Genomic DNA, 15648 nt, shown 5'->3' on the forward strand with positions numbered 1-15648 from the left:
GTCTCTGAAGTGTCCAGTCTGAATCTCCTCTCAAAGCAGCAACAGCTACTGTAGTTTGCTCGGGAATGTGTCCATCTGGGTTTTTAGTTTCTCTAAGGGTGGAGCCTCTACAGCATCTCTAGGCAATCTGTGCCTGCATTTAGTAAGCCTCAAATTAAAAGGACTTTTTCTTACATTTAAATTGAATTTTATCTATTTCAGTATGTGCATCACACTGAGAAGAGTGCAGTGTTGAGTCGATTGAGTAAATTGATCTGAGATAAAAAGAAATGCAATACAATTTTTAAAAATTTATTTTTATGAAAAAAAAAATCAGCAAGCTGATCTGTTCAGCCACAGGTTCACAAGATTTAATGCTAGGGAAGTGGCAAGAATCTCCAGGAAGGAACACAGGAAGAGCAGAGCTTATTCTTTTGGTGGAAAATCATCTTTTAGCTTAAGATGGATGTGGAATCTCCTCTTGAGTGTTTTTCTGAATCCAAACCACAGCAACCTACACAGCTGCAAACAGCTGCATAATTTCCTGAAAAGGTTAGATTCTGACATCTTTAGAACACTGTATCTGGGAACTGAATATTTCCCACGGCACAAAAATTTATGAACAAATTTTGACTTTTTATTTTCTAATTTATTTTACTAATACCTGTTGGATGCAGCACAACTTCAACCTGAGAATAATAATCATAGCATTAGCCTGGAAGAAACTAGGAGATTAAGAATTGCTCATTTATGTGTAAACCTAAGAAATCCCCCATATAAAAGATACTAGTGAGGTGTCATATAACTAGCAGCTGAACATTACAACAGATAAAACACAAGCAGACATTGAACACACAAAACCTTAAAAACCTCCTTCTCACCTTCCATGACGTCTCAAATTGTGGATTTACAGAGATATAAGACTCATTGGGGGAAAAAAAAACTATCTTCTGCTCCATATTTTCTGTTTGGGCATAAAAACATTGTAGAACACACCTACAAATGATAAACGAAGGAGATGTGATTTTGAGAGGTAAAATAATTGCAGATGACAAAGAATATGCTCAGCTGGAGTCTTCCTTCATCTCTAAAATGATGGAAGAAACATCAAGCCTCTTTTTTTTTTATAGAGCCAGCATTAAACTTGACATTAAGCTTAAAGGGCCCTGGAGTGAGGGTACGACTTTATAGCTCTACACCAACATCTTATGTAGCATCCAGAAAGACCTTACTATCATTTAGTATCAACGTCTCTCACACGGTCACTTGAGATAAGAACATATGAATTCGTGCTTTACTGCAGAGCAACTAAAATGACTGTAAACTTGAACACTAGTTTATCTCAGCGTGTCTCATTTGGGAAATCCCAGTAGGATAATTCTCACCAAGTGGGCAGAATGAACACCAGAAACCACTAACAGAAATGATTTAAGATGTGCCTTCTCCCAAGCTTTAAATGTGACTGGCTCACCAATCAAGTTCATTTTAAGCCTGTTTTTTCTACTTTAGCGTCAGTGGAAACTTTGCATCTGATATGCTGGTATTGTCTGTTTCCAGGGTTCTGTTCCTTTCACACATTTCAGGGAAAAATATATCAGTTACAGTTTCTGCCATTTTTTGGATATAAGATTTTTGCTCCTAGACAGTGGGAAAACTAATAGAAAACACAAGTTCAATTGCTTTCTCTAATTTGTTACATCCTCTTTGCCACATCACAAGACAACATTTTTTTTTTCCCCCAAGAAATTAAAAAATAAAATTAAAAAGAAAAATGGGAATTAAGTACTGGCTTTTTCTCTACCTTTGTTTGTTTTCTGATTGTGATCAAGCTTTGATTGCCGCAAGGACGTGAGTATATGACATCCTTTTCTTGAATGGCAGAAAATTGTTATATATGTGTTCTAAATCCCAAATATTTGTAGAACAACAACAACAAAATGGTGGTGTTGCTACATTTGTTGTTTCTGTTGCTGTTGTTTTAAAGGGAGCATATGAACTGGCAGAAAAACAGAAATCGTGAAGGTACACGCTGCTCATCTGGTATGCTATTCTAGGCAGGGCACTGGTTAGATTTTTACTGTTAGAATTGCCCTTTGAAAATTAACAGTGATCACCCTAAGTGTTTTTTAATAACCTTTTTGACAAACTCATTAGGAGGGGCAAGACAGACTTTCTGTAAATTAGACAGTGAATGAGAATTTGAATGAAATATTTGCAAGGTTGAATATGTATCCACATGCAAATAACAAACCTTAAATGCTTCCTTTTTTGCTTTAGTCTGCAAGCACAACCAATGGCAACTGTTTTAGGTTCTCATTCCAATCATTAAGAGCTAGAAATGGTTTTAAAAGTGCAGACATTTTTTGATCAAAACACTTCTCAAATCAGAGGTGAAAATCGAGGTGAGAAAAAAAAATAATGCACTCAGTCTTGTGGCAAAGATACATGAGTGGGGGTGTAAGAGTTCCATAGAATAAGTGGTTTTTTTTGTTGTGTTTTTTTAATAGTCCATCTTGTATACTTATATAAGTACAATAATGGCAGTGAATAAAAACTGCTTACACCCCCAAAGAGAACTGTAATCACCTGGAATGTAAGAGACAGATTTTAAAATCCTTCTGTCTGATTCTGGATATGAATTTGAGCATATTTTTATGAAATGTTAAACAAATACTCCTCAATTAAAAGGTTATTTAGTTAATCTTGGATTATATTCTGTCTTATTTTTAGAACTCTTGCAAAGGATATTTGGAAGTACAGACTTTTCTTCCAGTACCCAAAGTGGGAGAAAAGCTTAAACTCTGAGTTACTTGACCAAGTACAGTTGTCTGGCCAATTCCATTACCTTCATTGGAAAAATATTTTATTTTTACTTCAAAGATTGTAATTTCCTCTGTATATAATCTTCAATTTTTAAATGTGAATTAAAGAAATTAAAGTCTAGCAAATACCACAGTTAAATATGTATTTTGTGATTTTTTTTTTTCTTAACAATTACCTGCAAAACTTGAGATAATATTCCCTTAGGAACTAAAAAATAATAAAAAATATATATATAATCTTTATATTGGGATTTAGGGTATAAATACCCTCATTCCAGCATTCTTGCAACTCAGATTCTAACATGAAAATAAAGTTAAACATTTAAATACACAGAAAACATTTCTATTTTCTAGAAGAAGTCTTATATAAGCACAGCAGAATTCAGACAAAATTGGAAGTTAAAAGACATATATAAAGATGATATATGCCATTCAAAATCCCTCGCCTCTTGTCATTAACAGCATAATTACTCAATAATTAAAGATAAAATTTTTAAAGCTCCCACAGGACAGTCCAAGCCATATGAAGAGACTATTTTTGTGCTTTAATATTTGCAGTAGTGAAACATAGAGGTCTTTATCATGTACTAGTCCCTTAAAAGTTATACATTCAAAAGATAAGCTCCATCCCAACTTTGCATAAAACAGATGTTAAAGGAATAGATGTTTTATGTGGTTAATTACTTAGAGTAAGAAACGAAAATCAACTCAACAGTTTACCATGCAATAATGTCATCTTGGGACTTCCTCAAGCCAAAGTACACTATTTACCCAAGAATCACTCAACTCGCTTTTTAAGGATTCTGAACATACTTTTCATGCTATTAAGAAGATGTTTATTTATATGGATAATGGACAATTGGTCCTACAAACTTGTAAGTCCAGATGCCTCTGATTTCATTCCCATGCTGACCACGAGTTATACTCACCAGGCTTTGTGTTGTCCCAGCTTTCTCTGGGACTATCACTCCTAGGGACGGTGTTTAGCCACCTGTTAAGCCACTGCTGTGGCTGAGTGTAAGTTAAAGGCCTCTGTAAAGAACTAACCCTGTTCTACCAACCTTATAAGCTAGAGTAGTAACAAAATCCTTCATGACACCATGAGGGATGTGCATTTACAGATCCTGTTGGAAGTCTGAGATGCTGTGGAGTTTTTCACATCCAATATGACTTGAGTACTAACAGTACTTTATCATGGATCATAAATTTGGATCAGAAATTTGTAATTTCTGCTAAAAACAAACCCACACTTTTTCACATCAGCATCATAACACTGAACATAAGAATTTGCCCCCAAAATCAGTTCACCATTTTGCATTACACCATGCAAAGAGAACCCTAAGTGGGATAGTACTGTAACTATCTTCTTTTTGTAATAAATATCTTTGAATATCTCACTAAGGAATGTATCTATGTTCACAGATGATAAAAACATCACATTTAGCTGAAAAGCCTGTTCTACTTTTGTTAGTTTTAACGTGGCTTTAAGTCTCTAATTGGACAGTTCAGTGTGCCATAGCAGCTGTCAGTGTAGCTGATAGAAAATTTACAATGCACTTCCTAAAGATTTGGTGAAAAATAGGCTTTAAGAGACAGATCTTGCCTGGAAAATATTACTCCTTAAGCCAAAAAGAGACTAATTCTGCAGGGATGGAAACCTCAGCAAGCATTACAAATCCTGTGCCATATGGTGCAAACAGCTGGCACCTGCTTCACCCAGTGGTTTCCAACTGTGCTTTTTGGATCAAAACATTATGGCTGTCTACAGAGTGCAGATAGTCTTGTACTCCCAATTCCACCTTATTTTCAGCAATTAAACTGCATGAAAAAAAAAGCTAAAAAGTAAAGTAAGCGTTTTTCTGATGCTCATTTTCTCCACAAGCATTTTTGACTCACAGAGGTCTGACACCGAGCCATACAAATCCTCCTCTACAGAACTGGGAATGGAATGAGAAGCGACCTCATCAGGCCAGCAATCTGCAGCTTTGTGAAAACTTCCAGTGTAACTAAAAATCAATCCTCCACTCACTCTCATTGCAGAGTTTGCTTACTTGGTTAACGATTTATTTCTATTACATGTATTCTTCACAGCAGAGCTTTCAGTGTGCAGAGATCACTGACTCATTTGTGACCACCAGATCTGAAAACAACCCGTAAGCTTCTGTTTACTAGGAGGATGAACTAGCTCTTTTTGTTTCACCTCTACACCTTTAAGGCCAGGGTAACAAAAACACAATCAATCCAGTACAGAGGAGGTGACAGCACACACTTCGTACTGGAAGGAACAAAAACTCGAGGGTTGTACAAGTTGCAGGGAAGGCCAGTCACACATAGACCCCACAAAACAAGGAAAGAAAGTGACTTATTTTTAAGCTGCACTGGTTTCATCTAAAACAGCTCTAGTGAGGAAGATGAGAGGGCAGCATGCACAGATAGAGAAAGCAAGCACCTTTCTGAGAGGCATTTTAGACAGGTGTCACTACTGCATCTGCCATAATGTTCAGCTACAAAGACCTAGGCAAATAATTCTGAAAGATGTGTTTACACTGTATCATTTCTTCTAAAAGATGATACCTTCCTTCAAAACATTATTATTCAGTGTTTCGATAAGCTGATCAAGAAATGTGTTAATTTCATTCTGAAATGTCAAAAATGACATTGTTTAGACAGGCATTGGTCTGTTCACTCATGGATGAGTAACCACTGCATTTCAGTTTCATGTGAGTGCTCACATAAAAGGAATTAAAGATGTGCCCTCCATGCGCAGAGCAATTCCGGAATACCTTGTTGTATATACATGTAAACAACAGGCACAATAGCAATAAAAGAAAGCTAATAGAAAAAGCTCATAAGAAACTCATTTGGAGTGGATATTCAAGAATTCCTTCCACCATGTTTTCTCAATTTCACTTAGTTCTAAGAAGTGACGGAGAAAGTCTCAGAAAATAAATGTCCTAGTTTAATATTCAGTTAAATTTAATTTACGTGATGCTTTAAGAAATATGCAAAGCAAATCCTCATTCCTCTCAAGATTTTTTATTTATTTCTAACAGAAATAAAAGTTCTAAGCAGCAAAGTCTCCAACACAGGCAGCACTCTGGCTTCGGTTATCACAGCTGTTACCTACATGTGTGAAAGTGTTAATGCAGTTAAGAACAAGTAATGGGGGGAAAAAAAAAAAAAAAAAAAAAAAGGAAAGCTGAATTCCTTTTTTATATCCTTTGCCCAGGGTATAACTTGAGTTTGGACAATTTGCATCCTGACTGAAACATTCAGTACTGCAGCAATTGAGTTTGAACAAGCTGCTGCTTTCTTAATAGAGGTGGTTGAGCTTACTGCACTTTGAAGCCTCTCATTTTCTCATTTCACTTGCCCGCGCTTGACTGCAGCAGTGTCTGAAATAGGCTTGAGTCTTCCTTCAGCTATTGGGAAATCTCCATTCCACTCCAATTCTGACATTAAATTTACTGAGGTGAAAAATAATGTTATGATTTCCCAAATCACATTCACAGCCCACCTGCATAAAGAGCTGTCCTGACTTGCCATGACACAGAGGCAAGAATGAGCAACAGAATCATAATAAGCCAACATTGCTATGACAAAGAAAGGAGTAAAAACATCAAGAAAATGACAACCAGAAGAAGGTACTGTCAGTCCACTTCTTCAATCTGTTCTCCTGTAGAATGGACCACTTACAGGGGTTAAAAGTGCATTAATCAGCATTTCATTAACATAGGGACTATTTGTACATTCTCCAGCAGAAACTGAAGCCCATTTGCCAACTGTGAGAAAGCCACATTCACACATCACACCACGGCCCAAAAGGAACAGCAGAACCATTCCTTTAAAATCACCTGTGAAAGACACAGCATTGTGCCCAAGGGCAAGCACTCAGACTTTCCTACTGCAGAATTGTCGATGTGTATAAAGTGATAAAATATTCAGTTGTGTTGTTATACTATTAGTAACTTTAGCCTAATGATGCCAGTATCCATTTCAAACGCTAATGTTACAATAGCCATAGAAGGTCAGACTACAGTTCTTTTTAGACATCTGACTTGTCAGTGAACAGTAGTAGGAAACTGTAAAAAAAACAAAAACAAAACAAAACAAAAACCCACAAACAAACAAACCCAAAACAAACCCACACAAACCAAGAAAAAAATCCACCCACAGAAATAGGTAGGGACATCCCCTGCATCCCCTGAACACACTTCCAGCTGTTAACATCTTGTAAGTCAGGGACTTAGGAGCCCAGTTATGTCTGTTATCTGTACACATCTTATTCTTAAATATATTTACCTCTACTAAGCATTCTCTTGAACTGTAGAAAAAGTATTCTCAAATTCCTTCTCCGACTCATTTTTTAAAGCCATGGACACAATTGGTTCTCATAATAGCCGCTAGCAAGTATGCTGAAGAAGGATTTATTGAAGCATTTATACAGAGCCAATGTTGGAACAGAACAGAATAAAAAGACTAAACAAACATATTCAATTTACATAAACAGAATAAAATAAATGGGAACAGAGTAGTTACATAACTTGTGTACTAGAGTAGTCTCCTGTTTACTAGTGGGATAACAAAAGTTATTCTCAAGTGCACATTCAAACAGCCTTTAGAGAGCACTTGTGGAGCAGAATAAAGTTTTTGTTTCCAATACTGCAAAAGTGGGTTTGGCTCTTTGGTACTCTCTGTACTTCTGTCACATTTCCCTACAGCAGAGGAGTGCTGTAAGCCTTACCTAAGCTCCATTCAACAGAAAACTTTAAGTTCTTTACCAGACTGATTTAAGGAGTAAAAGTCCTCATACACACAAAAAGCACATTTGCCTACAACTAAAGGTTTAGTGAGTGACAAGAGCTTGGAAACCTTTTGAGGCTGAACAGTAGAGAAGTGAAAAACAGCTATTCTCAGCAAGTTGCCTCAGAAGCATTTAAGGGGGCATGGGCAGGAAGGGGGGAATCCTTCCATTTTCTTCACATTCCTGGCACGGAAGGATGGCGACCTGGAAACAAAACAAACACCCCCAGATGCAGAGCTGGAGAACTTCTTTTTCCTCTGTATTTCGTTTGTTTAGTTTTATTTTTCTTCCTCCTCCCTCCCCCACACACACCACCTCCACCCCCGACAAAGCATTGAGGCCGGGAAGCGGACATCGTGGGCCACAACAGGAGGAGCTGCCAGGAGAAAAGTTTGCACAGGCTGTGGGGATAGAGGAGACGCCGGGGGCGGACCGCCCGTCGGAGAACCGGCGAATCTCAGCCCCTCCTCCCGCCCCCAGTCCCCGGGAGCCGTAAGTAGCGGCAGCGCCGAGCGCTGTTACTGGAGGGCTGCGGCCCGGCGGAGCGTCGGGAGCGGAATGAGCGAGGTGAAACTGGCCGTGCTGGGCGGCAGCGGGGCCGGCAAGTCGGGTAAGGGGGAGGAGTGGAGTAGAGGGGCGGGCTCGGTACCCCCAGCCCCGTTTCTCCTCGGGCTGCGGGGCACCGCTCCGCTCACCTGCTGCTTCCTTCCTTCCTTCTCGCAGCTCTGGCGGTGCGGTTCCTGACCCGGCGCTTCATCGGAGAGTACGCGTCCAACGCCGGTGAGCAGCTCCGGGAAAGGGAAGCGGGCGGCCGTCGGGGCGCGGCGCCAGCGGGGCGGTGGAACGGTTCTTGACGTAGCGAAGGGGGAAAAAAAAAAAATGTAGTTGCACACAACTTTTTGGAAACACTGAAGTTTTAGCTTGTTTATCAGTGAGGGCTGGCGGCCAGACATCGACTCTGCAGGCCAGGGAAGGCGAACCGGGTATCTGCGCAGGGATCGTCTCCAACTTCAGTCTGGTGACAAGCTCGTCGTGAGGCGGCTGTGAAGGGCTTGTGAGGGAGAGATAACCGAGCTGTGTGCGAACTCGTGTAGATTATAGTAAGCTCCATCAGAGAGGAGATAGAGAGGAAAGACGTAGATTTAAAAAAAAAAAAAAAAAAAAAAAAAAAAAAATCACAACATTCTTCTATTAGTATCTCCTTACCCGCTCTAGAGGTGAAACACTGTTTATCAGGCACTGCTGGTTAATCAAAGTGTGATGCAAAGTCCCCTGCTTCTGCAGGATTGCACTGCTTTGATAGCTTAGTGACAAGTCTTGCCATGCTGAGGATAGAAGTTCTCATTCATATCAGAATAAACACACTTAAGACACTCCTAAGATCTCGGAAGATTGCAAAACAGGATTTCGTGGTTTAGGTAGAAGCAGTAAAAGTATTGAACTGATACACAAGCACCCCTGGAATTGTGCTATTCCAGTTGTGTGGCACAAGAAGGCCCAGAGTTTAACAAGTCAAGTGGATTGCAGTCTATCTTGTTTTCTCTGCTAGAGGATTTTTTTCTTTCCAAAAACTTGTTTTAAACAAAAACCAGAATAAACAAAAAAGTTAAAGTAATACTAAGAAGCTGAATTTCAGTTATACATCTAAAATAACTTAGTCTGAAAGTAAGGTTACAGTTGTACAGAAGCGTTCTACTACTGTAGTTACTTATGCCAAGACTTGAAAAGCTGTTAATGTCCCAAATATTCATTTAAGCCTAAGCTTTTACTTGCAGATGTGTAGTGCTGTCCATGCATGTTCTACATCACCTAGAACTCTGAACAAATTCCTTTGTCCTGGGCCTCTGATAGTACATGTATTTTCTGAGACTTGCAAACACCTAAAACATTTTGTATTTGTGAACAGATGTTGGAAGAAAAGCTTCCCCTCAATTTCTAGAGGGGCAAAAGGGAGCTAAAAACAAAGAAAAGGGATGATAGAATACATAGCACTGCAGAACTGAATAGTGGGATTTAAGTAGTGATAATGAAAGTTTAGTTATGGAAATCACCAAGGAGCTTAGTTTTGATTCCTAAGATGTTTGGGGATCATAGTTCATTATCAGTTGAGCTCTTAAGAGTGAAAGAAGAATACTTGATGTGAATATAATGCTGAACCAAAGATATTTGGTTCCAGACATCATAGCCTTTAACCATACCCTCCTTATATGCATTTTTGAAGGGTATTTTCAGTAGTGCCAACACTGGTTCTTGTTCCTGTACCTCAGTAGCGTGAAGGATTTACACTGTAGAAAACTTGTTGACGACCAGCTCTATGAACACAAGCTGGTTGTATTCTCTTAGAACAAACTACTGTCTAAAACAGTGATGAATATCTTGCTGCAGTAAGGTTCTCAGAGCTGCTGTGCTGCCAGAGAATCTTTAATCAGAGAGCTGACACTACAGAAATGTTTTAGGATTTAGGCTAAGGACATTATCCTGTAAATATTGATCCGATACTACATATACTACTGAAGTTCCAAATGTCAGTAATCTAGTTCACCGCTTTTATAATCCTGAACCTCAAAAATAAGTAATTGTAACGAGATGGCAAGTGTAGCAATGGCAGTATAGTAGTCCTGGGCTGCAGCAGCTGGGGACACAGAAACAAAGTAAGAAAATCTGCTCACCTTGAGAAGGCCTCAGATACACAGGGATTTCCAGCAAGATACCCTTGCCTCCACTGCCAACCCTTAAATGAGGTCTGGGAAGGAATGGATCCTGGCTCTACCCCTTCCAGTCACTCATGTGGATTGCATCCACCTGAGCATCATGGGTTGGCCTTGCCTTCCTACTGGGTTCAAGCCATGACTTAGCATTTCCACTACAGTAATCATCAAGACTTAGCTGTTTCTGAGGACTGTGTTATGTATTTGTCTTTGAGAAGAAATCTAGGGTCTAAAAGTATTAATCACACCATTGCTTTCCTGGGAATGCCACAGTGAAATGGTGTTGGTTGGTCAATGGGACTGGACAGATCAGGTGGTGCAAAATGAAGTGGGATTGTTTCCAGCTAAAAAAAATGAACAACAACAACAAAAAACTGTAAACAAACAAAAAAAAAAGCCTCTTCAGTATTATCTTCCCTTTATCACATTTTATTCACCACCATTCCCAGTCACTCTAGTGTTGCTTCTTATTGAATGCCACATATATATATATATTTTTTTTAGAATGCATCTACACTAAACACTTTTGTCTGGATGGGAAGCAGATACACTTGGAAATTTATGACCCTTGTTCACAGGTAAGAATTTTAGGGGACAAAAAAACCCTACTCCTCATTCTACCTGTGTGAGGTTAAAAAGGGTTGTAATCATTCTTTCTGTGCTAGGAATTTATTCTTGCACTTTTTCTTTTGCAAGACACAAACTTCATATTTGTTGTGGTTCAGGAAATGTGCACTTTCCCATTTCATGGAAGAAACACTCAAGTCCTTTATTTTTTTCTGTAAATACTTCTGCATTTTGGAATGCTTAATATTAATTAATCTTTCCCACTTCCATATTGTATATTTAAATACAGCAAACAATTATAGGAGTATAAAACAAAATTCTTAAATTTCCTACACAGGTGGATTTTGTTATTTTTTTATTTTTTAATAAGACAAACTGTATATTAAATGGTTGTGGAAATTATCAAAGCAGGTAAGTGCAAATGAGACTTACATTCACAGAACAGACAAGGAGAGCCATAATACAAGCATCTATATGTTGGCAGATAAACTTTGATCACAGTAAACCACCCTCAAATGAAGACTCTTTTTTGTATTAATTTCTTTCCTTCTGTTTCTGATATGCATAAGCCTTGGTAACATATAATGCAAATGGATCTAGGTAGGTCTGTCTCTGCTAGTTTACAAGGATCCCTCTTGGACAGTGATCCTGCCTCTCACTGACCAGAATAATGAATGCTAAAGCCAAAGCACTGGAAGTTTGGCTCAAACTTGAAATCAGTGACTTAAGAAATGTTAACACAGTGAGCACATAAAATAACTTACAAACAAATCTACATCTTTTCTTCTTAAAGACAAGCAACAGCAAAGCAGATCCTGAAATAGGCACTGTGCCTTGTTAATATATTCAATGGAGCCCTCCCTTGTCATTGCAATCCCTCTTCAAAGCTACTTTTCTGTAGTCATTTCCACATATCTCGGTCGTCTTTCCTAAGCCCATTTCTAACTTCTGTTTACTGTCATATTAAATCCTGTGGCATGTGAGCATACTTGAAACAGTGACAGTAGTAGCTTGCTCTGTTAAACTAGACTAGACTACTTGAGGGTGGAGTGTTTGGTTGCTTCCCCTTGGGCTCCCTTTTTGCTTTCAGGGAGACTGGAGATCGACTGTGTTGAGGACAACTCCTCTTGCTGGTCCTCTTCTAGCTGCCAGTTCTTCCTTAGTAACAAGGCCTAATGCTCACTGTTCGCTGCCTTGAGTCTTTCTTTGTTCATTTCCTGTAGAGAGAGACCTGTAGAGGACTAAATAGGTGGTGGGCAGGAGAGGAGGTGGTGGTAATGCCTTTTTATCAGTATGAATTGTTGATGTTAGAAAGAGACAGATGGCATATAGAATTCCTATGGGGAAGAAAAACAGGTCCTGAGAGGAGGCCAAGCTGGGAAAGGAAAATTCACATTTGCTTCCGCTTCCTGAAATCTTGCTGTTCTCTGAGGCTTCTGTCTGGTAGCTAAACCCCTGCTCTGCAACATTTTCTGTCTCTTCATCTGGCAAACAGCCATCATACACAAGTCACCTTTCCTGCCCCTTAACCTGATGCTCTGCCAACATTCACTTACCATCCATCATATAGAGTAAGTTGCATTTATGATGCTGCTTTGGTGTTGAACTAATCAAGGCAACCAGGGTAGGACATTGATGAAGGTTATACACTGCAAAGAGCACAGCTTTAATTCAGCTTAAGCAGTCCTCAAGTTACTGTCCAGTGTGTTTTCCATAAAGCACATGGTCAAGTCTAGGCTGGCCTATTCTACCCATCTTGGGTCATGTGGTCCTTGTTGATGGGATAGTTTGCAGCTGTTGCTTTCTAGAAATTTTGACAGTGACACTTCCTTGGGGTAAAGAGACCCAAATACTAACTCTCAGTATCACTTTGTGTGAGTTCTGTCACTTGTGGAATTTAAGTCAATGGCAGCTAGAAAGGAAAATTTTCAAGCCCCGTGGAAATCTATCCTGTGAGTAGGTACTGCTTCAGACTTGAATAATACAAAGAAAAAATGAGAAATGGCTTGGAACAAAGGACTTTTAATAAATTAGTTAAGTTCATTGTGGTCAGGCAGCTAGAAGCATACAAAACAGTGCCATAATCACAGACACAAATGGCCTGCATTTAATTCTCCTGTAACTTCAGAATATTCAACATATGTCTGCTGGAAATACAGTCTGTACAGATAATGCAATTTCACTGTTTAAACAAAGCAAAGGTATTTCATAATGAATTCTTTAGTGGTCCAAAATGCAATCTGTAGTGATGGTTATTAATGGGTTTTTGGAGCAAGACTCACCTGAATTCAATGCAAGCATCCATATCATCTGTTCATATCTTTTGCAGTGAAAGATACAGTATTCTTGCATTCACAAAGACAAAGAAAATACTCAAGAGTGACAACAGTAATGATATTTTTGCATGTGAATTTGAACTTCTTTCACCCACAGCAGGGGAAGCTTTCCCTCACAGATGAGCTCCACTGGGCTGATGGATTCATCATTGTTTATGACATCAGTGACAGAGCATCATTTGCATTTGCAAAAGCATTGCTATACAGGATCCAAGAGTCTCACATAGGAGCTTGTAAAAAGTAAGTGGCATTGTTTTAGTTTTTTTCAGCAAAGCATACAAAAAAAAACCTGAGAACATTTCTGTAAGCTCTAGGAATCCAAATAATGATTAAAATCCAGCAGTGTCCTCCCAGCACAATACCAGCAGTACGATACATCAAGGTAAACTGTTAAAAATTACAACCTGTTTCACTCTGTCCACAGCTAAGAGAACAGTGGTCTTCATTCTCTTTTCTTACAGCAGTATGTTTTAAATAATTGCCATAAATTTGTCTCCTGTGACTTAGATGACTAAAAACCTGACATATACATCAAGTAATTTTACTCCCTCACTGCTGTTCCCATCAATGTTGGGGATGCACCTATAAGGAATTCAAAGAATCTAACATCATGAATTTCCCATAAGCTGCGTTTAGCTGTGACTCCAACATCATTTGTGCATAAGTGATCATATGCTAAGAAAGTACTTAGAAGGAAAGTTGAAAGTCTGAGTAGGTGTGTTGGTGGGTATTTCTGTATTGGTTCACTGAGGTGCTTACTAAAATGAATAGAATGAAATCCTTTTATTACCAGAAATGAAATAAAAAATAACTCTTTTTCTGTTGTCTTGCTTCTGAGCTTCCTTAAACAGAATTTCTATGAAAGAAGTAGTTTTAACAAAAAATTGGAATTAGGATTTCCATGTCTTTTTTTGAGTTATGTTATGTGCATCTCTTTGACTTTGTTGTGTTACCTAGAAATTGAGAAAGTATTCACCTTGCTTATTCATGAACTGCAGGAGCTGACAATATCCTCATCAGCGTAGAGTATGAAAACTGCAGTGAATGCAAAGTACATGCAATTATTGAGTAAAGATCTAAAATAAAAAATTCCTGATAGATATCATAAGAATACGTTGCATGGAAATTCCCTTTCATGTTTGGCTATGGTCAATAGAAAGCTGTAACTCTACTTGGTAAAGTTAGGAGGCTGGCTTTTTTGGTGTATGTTTTTAGGTGTTTTTTTGTTGTTGTTGTTTTACAATGCCTCTTACTCTTATTATACATATATAGCACAGAATACTACTCAGTATTTTAACTTATCTTTTCTCCAATTAACACTTTTTTTGATTTTAGAATGGTTGAGTCAACAGTGTTTTTGGTTGGTAACAAACAGGATTTATGCCATATGAGAGAAGTCGGCTGGGATGAAGGTCAAAAGCTAGCAATGGATAACAAGTGCCAATTCTGTGAACTGTCTGCTGCAGAACATTATCAGGAAGTTGTGGCAATGTTCACAAAAGTTCTGAGGAGTATCACCTCAAACCTCAAGGCAAAGGAAAAGAGAAGACCAAGTGGATCAAAATCAATGGCCAAGTTAATCAACAATGTGTTTGGAAAGAGAAGGAAATCTGTGTAAAAGATGGTTAGTCCTGAAGTAGGAACAAGCTGAAATAGTGGAGCACAAGCAGGTTTGGGATTCAGTCAACTTCCTCTGCGGGTCAATGTCTGGAGGAGTAAGATGGTATAAAAACCAAAGGTGGGAGATAATATGGTCGAGGAGCAGGACCTCGGCCTAGGAGATATGACCTCTATCTTCAGTTCTACAGCAGATTTATTGTGCTAGGGCTATGTCACTTAATCTCTAAGCTTCTTTCAACCATTATCTCCTAAGTTCTTCACAGAAGGAGAGTTTTGTTACATATTTATTCAGCACCAACATGGTCATGGGTGGAGCTTTTAGGTGCAGCTGAGAATAAACTGTTATTTACAATAAACTCAGTCTTGCTGACCAAACTCTTTCTTGAGAGCTTGAGATATAGTTCTTTTGTGCAAGAACTCCTTCACTAAAGAAAAGTAAAATACTCTTACTGAATGCAAGGATGAACAGTTCAGAACCTCTAATGGTTTAAAGGTGTTTGACACCTGCTGATATTAATAAGAATTTAATGCTTAGACACCAAATCTATCATCATATCTATCATCAAAGCTGCCTTGTGGAGACATCAGAAATAGAGAAGCATATAAACAGAGCGGTATTGTCTCCAGTTCCAGTATCTTTTTGGTTTTGAATGATAAAAGAAAGTAGAGAGCACTGAGGAGGTTAGGAACTGAAAAGTGGTAGTGGGTGAACATTGGATGGCTTCAGTGAGATCTTTGTTCAGTGAAATTGTTTAAAGCTAGGATCAGTGTAACATCTTAAGCTGATGACTTTCCCAGAACAGTTTTCCTGA

At 38.6% G+C, this 15648-nt stretch overlaps 1 protein-coding gene across 2 annotated transcripts; it reads left to right on the top strand.

Annotated features, from left to right (window-relative positions):
• Positions 1-8163: 8163 nt before the first annotated feature.
• Positions 8164-14834, top strand: RERGL (RERG like; the record flags this gene model as incomplete). 2 transcript variants are annotated; one of them, XM_079549248.1, is made up of 5 exons in its annotated part: positions 8164-8215; positions 8329-8385; positions 10818-10891; positions 13308-13456; positions 14552-14834. In XM_079549248.1, 5 exons carry the CDS (start codon positions 8164-8166, stop codon positions 14832-14834), a joined length of 615 nt encoding a protein of 204 aa, XP_079405374.1. The 2 variants fall into 2 exon arrangements, with proteins under 2 accessions (XP_079405374.1, XP_079405375.1); XM_079549249.1 differs by having other exon boundaries at positions 13314-13456.
• Positions 14835-15648: the final 814 nt, after the last annotated feature.

Source organism: Tetrao urogallus, assembly GCF_951394365.1.
Source record: "Tetrao urogallus genome assembly, chromosome: 1".
Classification (NCBI taxonomy): Eukaryota; Metazoa; Chordata; class Aves; order Galliformes; family Phasianidae; genus Tetrao; species Tetrao urogallus.